The 14492-nt window shown below is 33.9% G+C and overlaps 1 protein-coding gene across 1 annotated transcript in view; it reads left to right on the plus strand.

Annotated features, from left to right (window-relative positions):
* The first annotated feature begins 11246 nt into the window (after positions 1-11246).
* LOC113042814 (NT-3 growth factor receptor-like) overlaps positions 11247-14492 on the plus strand; it is a 55323-nt gene continuing 52077 nt past the window's right edge. Inside the window, exon 1 of the mRNA XM_026201813.1 lies at positions 11247-11397. Coding sequence (XP_026057598.1) covers positions 11247-11397 — 151 coding nt within the window. The remainder of the gene's footprint in view (positions 11398-14492) is intronic.

Below are 14492 nucleotides of genomic sequence, written 5' to 3' on the forward strand. Positions count from 1 at the left end.
TTTGCTATTTTTTTATTTGATTTGATATTTTTATTCTTGTGGTCTTTATTTACCAGTGTTTATTTAACTCAAGCAGTCGAGCTTGTTTTTTTTGCTATTTTTATTTTTCCAATTTTATTTTCATTTTATTAACCTGTCCTCTATGCATGCAACCAATGGTGGGGGTGGGGGGGGTTGTGAAACCTGTTTAAATCTAATTTAAGTTATTATTTCTGCATTTCTGAATGTTGAAGCTATTGTGCAGAAATTACACACAGCGAAACATTTTTCCTTTCTTTCGATTTGACATGAAATACAACTCAAACCTGTTCTTGACAGGCTTCGTAAGATTCGCCCCTCAATTTATCTCACTCTCTCAATTTATCACTGTCAACATCTGTATCCTTCCTCTTCTGCTCCCTTTATTTCTCTTTCTCCGAGAGGTCGGCAGTGCAGCAGGTGATGTGTGGTTGGAGTAATGAGCCTTGGGAGATCCCAGCGTTAGAACACTGACTTTCATTAGGACTTTGAAAAGGGCAGAGGAAATCTGTGAAAGGACCATCTCTGGTTTTGAGGCAGCTGACAAATTCTTCTCGTGTAGAGCTAGGCAGTATGAGGAAATATATATACCATGCTGCGTTAGAATATATCTAATGCATCTGTTGTATAATATTTGTTTTTGTACTCTTGACTATTATGAATAATCAGCAAATCGCCCACTCCATACAAGGAATACCAACTCTGAGTCGACAGCTCTGGCCTCTATTTTCCATGACAACCGTGAATTAGACTGACATCATGCAGACTGGTCAACAAATCTTTCTTAATAAGCTCTTGCTGTTAATGTCATGTCGATGGTAACAACATTAATGCAATCCGAGGCCGATTCTCAACAGTGATTCATTTAAATCTAATTCTTAGCATTAATGCAATCTAATTCTGTCATATTTTGATGGAATCTCGGCCCTCGCATCTCGCCGCATTTCCTGCTTTCTGAATGGCTGTAAATCTGTCACGACATGTGCGTGTGGGCAGGAGGGGAGTGCGGAGCCGTGTTATTGAATGGCTGGAGTTACAGTTGGTGAGTTTACAGAAACTGGCGGTGCACAGAGACACGATTTTGCGGGCGGTCGGATTTTATCACTTCCAGTGGAACAAAGACATGAATTAAGAGTGAGAGAGTGAAAAGGTTGCTGAGAGAGTGTTCTCCTTATCTCGATCTTATGTGTTGCAGGCATCCGATTCATTGTTGGGAAATATTTCAGGCAGGCTTTCCCCACACTGTTGTTTTTGGATACTGAACTTGAATTGTTTAAAAAAAGAAATGGGCTTTTATGTAGCAGTTAAAGATCTATCTATCTATCTATCTATCTATCTATCTATCTATCTATCTATCTATCTATCTATCAATCTATCTATCTATCTATCTATCTAATCTATCTATCTATCTATCTATCTATCTATCTATCTATCTATCTATCTATCTATCCCAGTCATCCATCCATCCATCCGTATTTGTAATCTCATTCTTAATATTTATTTAATTTTTATTTTTTTCTCTCTGAAACCTCTCATAATTGAAGTTTAATGCATTTCAGAATGCAATTTAATGTAACATTAAGAGATTAAAATGAGACGGCAGTAAATGTATGTATGTCCAAAACATAAAACTTGTTACTAATTTAAATTAAGATATTGGTCTAGATCTTATAATTCATCAGTATCCAGTATATTCAATAAGCAACCAAATTGAAAGAGTTGGACCCCTTGTCTTCCAGTCCCACGCGTATTCAAGAAAAACGTAATGCGATGCAACAGCAACAGCTGACAATGCCACTGGAGAACTTTCCTTCAGCTTACGGTTTCAGATCTCACTGTTTTACTGGTGTGTCTGTTTAATGCTGGGGAAACCGGAATTATGAAAGCAGACGGATCAGGCCCGGTGCAGAGCATCGCTTCTGTCAATCTCTATAGTGCCCCAAGGCCTACAGATAGCGGCCTACACAGAAGGGAATTTATCAGCCTTGTGCACTCGTTAGAAAATAGAAGTCAGGAGTTTTGCCTGCCTTTGATCTCAGCTGTTGGATAATAATTGTAATCTGTCAATTCCACAAAGCGGCACAACAAAACCGTCAAAAGCTTTTTGCTGCAAAACCACTATCAATAAACAACATCCCATCTCATATAAGTGGAATAAATACAATAACAGAGAGCCTTCATATGACAGTTTCGGTACATTAATGCTGTTGTGCAGGCCTGTAGCCTTGTTATACATTGTAATTGTCTTAAAAATTCAAAGCAAAGTGTCTTTTTAATGATGTATCTTAATAAGTGCCCTTCCATCCATTTTTAAAACCATTTAATTGATCTACTAACGCCTAGACTTGTGAGTAGAACATTACAGGTTTTTGCTTGTGCTGCAATCAGCTTGAAAAATAAGTGTACAGTAAATCAATTAAGATGCCCATGGACACAGAGTTGATCCCGGGTAAGTCCTTCTTATTCTTATCATTAGCTTTTGTCGCATCTGCAAGAGCTGTACTCTCACACCTGCACACGCAAACACCCGCTCAAAAACCGCCCTCTCTGTGGGATATTGATCTAGTCGCTCTCTGTAATTGGCTCTTCGCTTTTCACTGCACTGTTTGCATGCCACGCGCCATATGTGAAGCATAAAACATCTGCTGAAAGGATCCTGGTTAAACAAAACCGAGGTAAAAATAAAAGCCTCTTTAATAGGCCATTGATTCCTGAGGAAACATTCCTTGCTAAATAAGAAAGACGGCACAATTTGGTCTTTTAACATGCCTTTTTAAGTGAGTTTAACACCATTTACTTTATGTTCCTGGTCCAGAATCCATCAGTGCATGAACGAACGTCCTCTCAGAGTGGAAATGTTTGGTCAAACTTTATTTCAAGATCCGATTCATGCTATTAACAAACCATTAACTATGCTTTTTGCCTAGTAAACTGCTTATTTGTTGTTAAGTTTATGTACTGGGTAGGATTAGGGATGTAGAACATGGTCATGCTAAACAGCCAATATGTTAAGAATATGCATGCTAACAAGCAACAAGTTAATAGTGAGAATTGGTCCCTGTACTAAAGTGTAAACAAATATTTTATATCGATATTAGATCAATACCTCTTCATTCACTCACTCACTCACTCACTCACTCATAGTTAGTAGTTAGTTATTTGGTAATTAATTTATAATGTGTTTTTAATATGCATAGTACTGTTTATATGCATTTAACAAATACATATAATTTATATTCATGGCCAGTAATGACATTACTTTTTTTTTCTTTCTTTTTTTAACAGAAATAGACTTAAAATAGCATGGAAAATAGAAATAAATGGGACTTAAATAGCATGAATTTCAAAGAACTGAAAGTGTAATTGTATGTATGTATTTAGTTATTTATTTATTTACAGCATAAATTCCTGGGTTATTTCTTGAAAGAATGGGTATTTAAAAAGCCAACTAGAACTGTGTATGTATTTTAGTTATGTATTACCTTCCATTTTATGACCCATATTTGAAGAACACATTTTTATTTGATATACAATTCTTCTTCTTAAGGATTAAAATGTGGCCGTGGAACACTATTCACGGTGATTTATTGTCACAATGACATCATACAAAAAGGGTAAAGCAGTGCTACAGAAGTGCCATCCAAGGGCAAGAGGAACATTGGCTATGTTTTTCAGCGATTATGACAGCTAGATCACTATATCTCTCAAAGTTAGCTTTACAATGTCATAACAGTAATACAGATGATGGACACAGTCAGGAAAAGGAAACTAGTGAAGCAACAGGAGAAAGCGTAAGCTATTTTTCAAGTGAGTTAAGATGGAAGGATCTCAGTGGGTGGACAGGATACATAATGACCCCGTCCATGTTGACTGGAAGCACTTATATCAGGGAGCTATCAGCACCACAAGTTCCTGCAGGATCTGAACAAACAACCAAAAGATCAGCTGCCTTAAACAGACAGGGAGACCGGGGCCGGTGACCAGGGCATAAATTAAGTGGCTGTTGACTCCTGCTGGATGCTGGAAAAGCATTGAGATGTTTGCATTTCCTCTCTCTCTCCTCGCTGTCAAGACAGTGCCGAGGAGGAAATCCTTACAGATTACAGGAGATCTGTTGCTTCATATATTTTTCTTTTGTTCAAAACAGGAAAAGGCAAATCGTTTTATCTGTATGATATTCCGGGGGCCGGCTGACTCCGCAGGGGCGATTGAAACCCACGGGCCTCCCAGCTTCCCGCATGGCCTGTTTCTGCTAAAGGGTAACCTTAGAAAAACAAGGCATTAGGAGAGGACATATATAATTTATTTCTAATGCCGGGCGAAGGCTTTGAAATGGCCCCTTGCAGCAAAAACCCATGATTATAGGTTAAAGGGTTGCAGAGAAAATGTTGCTGCAATCACTTCAAAAGAAGGTCAGAATTTCAGATACTCTTCCATGAAATAGAAATGCCTGCATTTATCAATAATGCCCTTTCGAGACACCATCAAGATTATTCAGAAATTTTTGTACACAGCTCCCAGCTCCCAGCTCCCAAAATAAAATAATTATAAAAAATAAAAAAAATGACTAAATGTTTGTTTTTATGTTTGTAAAATATATATATTTTTTTTGTTTACGTTCTGTAGCATTAGTAGTAATAATAATAAATCATTGTGTTATAATAATAATAATAATAATAATAATAATAATAATAATAGCTTATATTGTTGTATTATAAAAATATTATAACATTATATATTTTGTTCTCTTGTAGTAGTAGTTATATAAATAATAAAGACAATTAAAAGTCCAAGTTGTTGTTGTTGTTGTTATTATTATTATTATTATTATTATTATTATTATTATTATTATTATTATTATTATTAATAATAATATTAATAAACAAGTATAATTTGATTAACAACAGCAATAATAATAATAATTATTATTATTATGGTTTCATTAGTATTAGTATTTATAAAATGTATACATTTTGTTTTTGTTCTCTAATATATGTATATTCATGTTTTATAACATTTATTATTGTTAATAATAATAATAATAATAATAATAATAATAATAATAATAATAATAATAATAATAATAATAATAATAATTCTTCTTCTTCTTCTTCTTCTTCTTATTATTATAGAACACAATACTACAAACACTAAAACATCATCATTATTATTATTATTATTATTGTTATTGTTATTGTTGTTGTTGTTGTTATTATCATACATTGTTATAGTTTTGGTTTTAAGTCATTTTTATTACAACAGAAACAAAACAATTTTTTTACCAATTATAATAGCCACATTTATGTCTATGTTTATTATTAAAATGGTGAGGTGAGTTTGTTTGTGCTTCAAACCTAATTGTTGTTTTCTTAAATTATCGTTCAGTCTACTGTAGTCTGTTGTAATGTATTTATCTTTAGTATTTATATTATTTGGATGGCCAATCAGCTTTCACACGTCCCTTGTCAGCGCAAACACATTGATCTTCCACCAAGTGAAACCTTACACCAAAGTATCGCACAATAACTAATAAAACATGACCGCCACCAGGCCAGCCTCAACAAATATGACAAAATGAGAGCGGTGAACCTGTCACAGTCAAGAAAAAGGACACAACACACATCGCCTTTCAATGAGCCCATGAGGCAGATGGCTCTATCTACACAAGAGTACCACTTCTAATTCAGTCACTTGGCTCCAGCGCCGCCACCTCTGTGCCTCACCAGTCCCCATTTTGATGCATTTCTGCCAGAGGTATCCATTATGATTCATTTAAGCAGTGCTGGGATGAACCGCATAATGCCATGAATATAGATTCGTCCATCTGCCTGCCCATAATATCTTGATTTTGGGATAATTGCATTGCCTGGTGTTTGGCAGTGCATTCAGGACAGTCGCTTCGTAGTCTGTCATACAGTTTGTTTCAAGAACAACTTAAATACATCACATTGCGAAAGTCAGATGGATTTTTATTAGTAATTTTCATTGTATTTAAATGGAGATACTGTAACATATGTGTCTCGATGAGTATGAGACTCATTTTGTCTGTAAGCTGGACCGCGACTCATCTCATATCACTCCTAGGTTTAATTTCCACCAACATCCTCAGGTGGGAGCGCAAACATCCAGCCCCTTCATTTCCTCCCGTCTCGCCGGAATACCTCACAGGCTAATGACGGCGATGGAGAAGGAACCCGTCTGTGTGTTTGCTGCAATGCAATGTGTGTTTGCTGCCCCTGCTGCTTTTGGCTCTAAACAGAGAAGTCCTGGCGAAGAAGACTTCCTGTCTGGCTCTGACTGGCAGGTGGGCAGTTTGGCACCAGGCCACTGGTTTCTCAACAAAGTAACTGTCACTATTAGAAGAATTTTAAGTTCCTTCAGTCTGTGTTTCCTGCAGTCTGTGCAGTCTGTAGGAAATTGAAGTCATTTTTAAAATGCATGATTGTCTTTGCATTAAATAACAAAATAGTTAACATATGCAAAATATTAATAAAATGGTAAAATATTAAGCCTTTATTAACACCTGGCATTAACGTGAATTTTTATTTTTGTTTGCATTTATTTTTAAATAAAAGCATTATTATTATTATTATTATTATTATTATTATTATTATTATTATTATTATTATTATTATTATTAATGTGTATGCTTACCATTCAATACAATTTATTATGTAGAAATATGTATAATAATAATTATAATACTACTACTACTACTACTAATACTAATACTACTACTACTACTAATAATAATTATTATTATTATTAGTATTAGTATTAATAATAATAATAATTATTATTATTATTATTAGTAGTAGTAGTAGTAGTAGTAGTATAATTATTATTATACATATTTCTACATAATAAATTGTATTGAATGGTAAGCATACACATTAATAATAATAATAATAATAATAATAATAATAATAATAATAATAATAATAATAATAATAATAATAATAATAATAATACATTTAATTAATTAAAACATTACTAAATGAAAGTAATCTTATCTTATAATAATAATAATGATAATAATAATAATATAAATATTTTAATAAAAGTATAAAATACTACATTTTATGATGATGATGATGATTATTATTATTATTATTATTATCATTATAATTATTATTATTATTTTTTCTGCTGTTGTTGTTTAAAATAATTTATTATATAAATATAATTTATATGGTATATAACTATAGTATTTACAATTATTTATGGTATATGAATATTTTTGTTGATAAATTTTTTAAATTGGCAAATAACAATGCACTGATGTATAATAATACACAATCAAATTATATATATATATATATATATATATATATATATATACACACAAATAGTGTATGTATATACATGATAATAATAATATTTAGTAAAAAAAAAATATTTTCTTATTATATTTAATATAAAATGACTTAAATGTTACATTAAGTATCCATAGGTGTTCTCATACTTTGAGGCCGCTTAATTTTCCAGACTGCAAAATGGACATGAAAGCATGCTGAGGGAGAGAGGGGAAATAGAAGTACATCTGAAGGTAGAGCGATTTGTTTGTCTGTTTGATTTCGTCTCAACGCCTTGCTCTGTCATAGTACTGACATCACTCTCCGGCACACTTGCGAGTAAACCAATTACGACGAGGGGAGAGGCGAGAGGCAGGGAGAGGAGGGCCACGGCAAAGGTCATGTCAATCTCAATACCCTGATGGCTTTGAAATGAAAAACCTTGACCTGTCTGGACAGTTTAGTGTCTGCTTTTTGATAGTTCTGTCTTGCCATTATGGCTCACTGAAACCGGCCGCAGTGGACTGAACAATCAGCACAACTGACACTGCTTTAAAACTGCATGAGAAGCATCTAATCAGATTTATTTATTTAAATGCTGATTATTACATATTCTTGCCATTTCAGAAGCGGCTTTAGGTGCAACATCTCAAACACCAAAACAAAATGGCATCTGTTTTTTCCCAGCAGCCCATGAGGATGCTCACGTCAATGCACACAAATAAGTGCTAACACCTTATGAAGGTTGAATTTTGTTTCCTTTTTACTGCTGACAAGAGGAAGGACATGTTATCACAGCTTTTCTTAGGATTAGCAGGCTTTATCTAACGATGCATAATGAATCGGATTTATCTGTCCCTGTTGCTTTAATCGACACTCAAAGCATTGTGGGAAGAAAAAGCAATCTGAAGGGAACAGGTTCATAGTGTCACCTTATCTTGAAATGAGCTAGTTTTGTGGCTTATTGTGAAAGCAGGCTCTGAATTAACTATGCTGACATTGACCGCATATTGGCCATGCACCATTTCATTGTTTAGTCAATGCTTATTTATTTAGGATTGTAATCACTGAGACATATACATTATTTTGCTAAAATGGCTTGCGAAAGAAGGATACTCACTTGTTCTGAGAGTGGAATTCTATGCACTAAATGAAACTGTCTGATCATTTTTAAGATCCATGCATTAGACTCTTTCTAAAGGAACCATAGTTTTCATTCCATTTCAATTCTAGTTTATTTGTATAGCGCTTTTTATGATACATATCATTGCAAAGCAACTTTACAGAAAATTAAGTTTCCACAATATTTCGTAGTAGCTTATCAGTGGTGACTGTCAGTTTATGTGCAAATGGAAGACATTTTCAGAAAAATTTATAAAAGACGTAGTCAAACAGACAATGAACATTATTAACAGCAATTACAGTATTATATGATGCAATCACACTTGTAGCAATATTTGGTAGTTCTGTATGTTGTGGCAGAACTTATAGAGACATAATTAGTGTAGCATCTGTTCAAACAAAGTAAAATTAATTAGTTTAACCCAAGCTAAAGAATAATAATGCGCATTTGATCAGATATAACTGCAGTCCAAAATTATGAGATGCATTATTTGAATGCTTGGCGAAAGAGATGTGTTTTTAATATAGATTTAAAAGAGAGTGTGTCTGAACTCCAAACATTATCAGGAAAGCTATTCCAGAGTTTGGAGGTCAAATGCGAAAAAACTCTACCTCCTTTAGTTGACTTTGTATATATATATATATATATACTGTATATATTTTTTTTTTTTTTAAATGGCCTCATAATTTGCCAGTACACTAGGATCGAGTTTTGGTTTCTTAATAAGAGGCTTAATAACCGCCAGCTTGAATATTTTTGGGATGTGACCTAAAGATAACGACGAGTTAATAATATTGAGAAATGATTCTTCTGCTACGGGTAACAACTCTTTCAGTAATTTAGTTGGTACAGGATCTAATCTAAACATGTTGTTGCTTTAGATGCAGTGATAAGTTTATTTAGCTCTTCCTGTCCTATATTTGTAAAGCACTGCAGTTTATCTTTGGGTGTGATGGATGAAACTGAAGTATTAGAAGCTGTAGAATAAACGTTTGTTATTGTATTTCTAATGTTATCTATTTTATCAGTGAAGAAAATCAAGTCATTACTATTAAACGTTGATGGGATATTTAAAGTGGGTGGCATCTGGTTATTTGTTAATCTAGCCACTGTGCTAAATGAAAACCTTGGATTGTTTTGGTTATTTTCAATGAGTTTGTGGATATGTTTGGCCCTGGCAGTTTTTAGAGCCTGTCTATAGCTGGACATACTGTTTTTCCACACAATTCTAAAAACTTCCAAGTTAATTTTTCTCATTTTGTACTCAAGTCTATAAGTTTCTTTCTTGAGAGAATTGGTATTACTGTTATAGCATGGCACAGTAAGTTTTTCTCAATTTCAATTTGATGGGGGCAACAGCTTATAATGTATTAGAGAAAATAGTGCCCATGTTGCCAGCCATTCATTTGTATTTTTGGGTACACATAGCAGTTGAGATAAATCAGGCAGGTTATTTTCGAATTTGTCTTTGGTGGCTGGAACAATAGTTCTGCCCAGATGGTAACGCTGAGCCACATTAATATTAGTATTAATAGTTAATATTAGTGATACGCAGCCTGCACAATACAAGGAAATGATCAGTAACATCATAACTTTGAGGTACGATATCTATATAAGCTAGATCGATTCCATCAATGATATAATTAAATCTAGTGTATGGTTAACATGATGAGTGGGTCTGGTGACATTTTGCTTGACTCCAAAAGAGTTTATTAGGTCAGTAAATGCAAGTCCTAATGCATAATTTGTATTATCAATGTGAATATTAAAATATCCAACAATTAGAGCTTTATCAACTGTAACCAAAATGTCTGAGAGGAAATCTGCAAATTCTTTTAGTAATTCTGTATACGGCTCTGGTGGTTTGCACACAGTAGCCAGAGCAAGAGATACAATAGATATATTTTGGAGGTCTGACAGTGTAACATTAAGCAGAAGTATTTCAAAAGAGTTAAACCTGTATCCTGTTTTCTGGGTAACATTGAGAATATGACTATATATTGTTGCAACACCTCCGCCACGACCAGTCTGACGGGGCTCATGCTTAGAACAGTTGTTTGGTGGAGTAGACTCATTTAGACCAATACAATCATTTGATTTTATCCAGGTTTCAGTCAAGCAGAGTACATCAAAACTATTATCTGTGATCATTTCATTTACAATAACTGCTTTGGGTGTGAGTGATCTAAAGTTTATGAGCGCAAACTTAAACATGAGGTTTTGTTCATTTATTTTAAAATTTTCTGTTTTAATCATGATAAGATTTTTTTTTTCTAGATCCTACATTAAATTTATATTTTGATTTTGATTTGATAATCTTAATAGATTGTACAGCGCAAGTACTTCTATCATTTAAGTCGGTAGAACAAAAGCCATCATAGTAGTTATTTGAGAATTGGCTTACTAGTCATATGGAGCGAAGTGTCCTGGATATGTTGTCCAAGAGGAGTTCCACTACGACTCTGCTGGGGTGCAGGCCATCAGTGTGAAAAAGCCTAGGACGCTCCCAAAAAAATATTGCAATTATTAACGAATAGCAGTTTCTGTTCTTTACCCCATGACAATAATCATTCATTTAAAGCAAAAAATCTACTGAATCTTTTGTGTCCTTGTCGATATGTGTGGGTGTTCCTGACACGATGATCGTTTGGCACGGGGATCGTGCTGTGCACCGTCTTAGCCCTGGCATAAAGCACGACTGCTCCGGGGCTCTTGTCGGCCTTAAGGATCGTGGGTATCTGCGCAGAAACATCGAGAACATGAGCCCCAGGGAAACAGTGAGTGTGCACTTTACCTTTGGTTAAAGAAACATGGACGTGTCGGATGATGGAGTCTCCTACGATCACAGCTTTGTGTTCCGTCTCGTGGTGGGGAGCGAAGCAGTTCCGGGTGGAGATCTTGAAGACCGGAGGGGGAGAAGCCTGAATACTTACCCCAGACTTGAGAGCGTCAGCCTAGGAGGTTGTCCTCACCTGCATTCAAAAGTAGACATACATCTGCTATTAAAGCAAGTTAAAGTGAGTAAAGCAATGGTAATGTGTGTAATTAGAGTATTAGCAATGCAAGTGGGATTAGCGACAACCACGTTGGCGATGCTAACGCGCTATAAGCTAAATAGCGGACACGGGAAATCAAAATAAAACTAGTAATAAGGCGCTCTGATTTTTTTTGTTGTAGAATACGATAGAGGATATATTCACATATTATAGAAACGAAAATGATGGTGTATAAAATAGATTTTAAGATAAAAAAGTCAATAAAAAAATAACGTGACGGAGCTCAAACTCAAGACACAACAGCAACAAACAGGAAGTCTTATTTTTGTCTTAGCATTCCTACAGTAGAATAAAGTTTAACTATATTTATATTAGTATTATTGTTATTAATATTATTATATTATTAAACCTCCCCCCATTTTAATAGACTTAAACATACATATATTTTTATATAAAAATTACATTATATATATATATATATATATATATATATATATATATATATATATATATATATATATATATTTATTATTATTATTATTATTATTATTACTACCTATAAGAGGTTGTTGTTGTTGGTCTTGTAGTAATCTAACTATTCTAATGGAACAGTCTGTGTACTCTGTAAACTGCTGATTTCTTTAATTTCTAAATTGCTATGGTGAGTTCAGCAATATACATAAGCAAAGAAATGAACTATTTTGAGTCGAAGGTGCAAAAATAGGTCTTATAATTCTCCTGGCTGCCCAAAAAAAAAAAAAAAAAAAAAAAAAACAAATATATATATATATATATATTTTTTATTTTTTTTTTTTTTTTTAAACTGCATTAATTTGGTGTATAAAATCCTTTAGTGAATAAAAAAACTTCTGGCAGGGAATAATGAAAGCGGATTCTTTGACCTTTGGGACAGTGTTTAGCCCAGCAGTAAAATTAAAAGTATAAATCAAAGGTTCTGTAATAATATCACTTCTTTTTCTTTTTTTTTGTCAAATGAGTTTGTGAGGGCCTTTTAGATAAGCATTTTCACAGCCGAATAATATTCTAGTATCAGTGTTTCTCAGCAAAAAAAAAAAAAAAAAAAAAACATTTTCTCATTTTCTTATCACTGGGCATTGTTACATTCAACATTATTCCGATGAGACGAGATCCATAAACCGGCTAGAACAAAGTGGCAATGCATTCATATTTATCACGGGTCACCTCCTGTTTCCTGCATTCAGGAGAAAATGGCTGGTTTTTCTTTGCCTTGTTTCCTCTTTGATAGAGGAGATGCACGCGTTTGGCATAAAGTGAGATGCTGTAGCTTGTGGCAGAGGATAGAGCTGATGGAGGGGGCAATGGGAGGGCAAGAGAAGGTGCATTTATGTGTGTTCATACTGCCTGTGAGCTGTCTGATTAGGTGCCATCATGCTGGGACATCCAGAGAATCTGTATTCATTCGGTCATGCACCTGCCATCTAAAGCAAAGGGAGAGGAGCTTTTGAAAAACTGAATGAAATGACACTGGAGAAATGGGGATGATAGGGAGAGAAGGAGGCTTACAGACAGGTGAGAGCAAAATGGTGTCTTTTTCTAGGTTCATAATAGCTGACTACCATATTCTGCAGTGTAGAGCATGTGTACTGTGTATGTTATGCATGCATTTTCATGTACTGAATAGCTGGAAGACTTACTATATTTGCCAAAATGTGCTGTCTACAATGGAGTGTATTGAGAGAGTGTTCTTGACTTGATCTTCCATTTTTAGTGGGGGTAATAAATGGAAGTAGTGCTTAGACTTAGGTTTTTATTTTTATTTTATTTTTACATCATTTCAAATGCAAGTTTATTTAAAAAAGCTATTTATTTCTGAGATAATTTCTTGGACTTCATTTGTTGAATTAAATTGGATGATTCCAGTTTCATGAAAACATGCCCAAGTCACATTTCACTTAAAAATCAGAAGAAGAAAAAAAATAATAATCTGAAATTATATGAATAATTCTGATTACAATTATGTAAGAAAAAAAAATTAAGTATAACAGATTTTAAGGCCATTCATAGTTTCAATCACCTTCTATCACTAAATTATTTTTACTGTAATACATGCAGCCATTATCTATTTTTAATGTAATAGAAATTTGTAATTGAAAAAAAAGTTAAATACTATAAATAATGTACTATTTATTTAGTCTCTTATTTATTTGAATTATAATTGTCATTAATGATCTGCACTGTTGTAATAGTTTTTTTTTCTATTATAGTAATAGTCATATTTATTGTAGTGGGAGTTATTACATAATCTGTTTTTTTATTATTTTTATTATTAAAAAGTTATTTTTTTATTATTAATATTTAATTGATGAATTTTTTATGTTACTATGTGCATATATATATATATATATATATATATATATATATATATATATATATATATATATATATATATATATATATATATGTGCATATTTTATTTACATGCATGTGACAACCATTAAAAACACTGCTGCTACACAGTGTGTGCAATAGAAGCAGTCAAAATCACAGAGGCAGTAGACAGGTTGGGTGGCTCTGCAACAGGAAGAGGACTGCATGACACATAGAACAGGAAGCTGTAAACGTCTCATCCCCCATTGTCTCCATCCCCTCTGCATGGGCAGTAGAGATCCATCAAGAATGGACAATGTTCAATAAAAGCACACCAAGAGCCTTGTCTGCCTGGGTGGGTAACAAATGAGGGGGCTGGACCCTGTGGTCCCTCCTGGCTCTCAGCTCTCCTCTGTCTGATAGTTTATCTGCCTTCTGTCTGTCTCTCTGTCCCCTGAGCTCCCCCGTGGCTTCTCTTCCTGTTTGCCTATCTCTGCACCTGTCTGTATCCCAGCATGCTCTTTTTTTCTGTCTCCGGCAGTTTACCTCTCTGAATGTTTATATGTGTGTATGTTGTAATGTAGGTGTCTGCGCACTCATCAATGCTGAAACACTGTTTATGATATACAGTATTGTTCAAAATAATAGCAGTACAATGTGACTAACCAGAATAATCAAGGTTTTTCGTATATTTTTTTATTGCTACGTGGC

Source organism: Carassius auratus, chromosome 25 (genome assembly GCF_003368295.1).
Source record: "Carassius auratus strain Wakin chromosome 25, ASM336829v1, whole genome shotgun sequence".
Taxonomy (NCBI): Eukaryota; Metazoa; Chordata; class Actinopteri; order Cypriniformes; family Cyprinidae; genus Carassius; species Carassius auratus.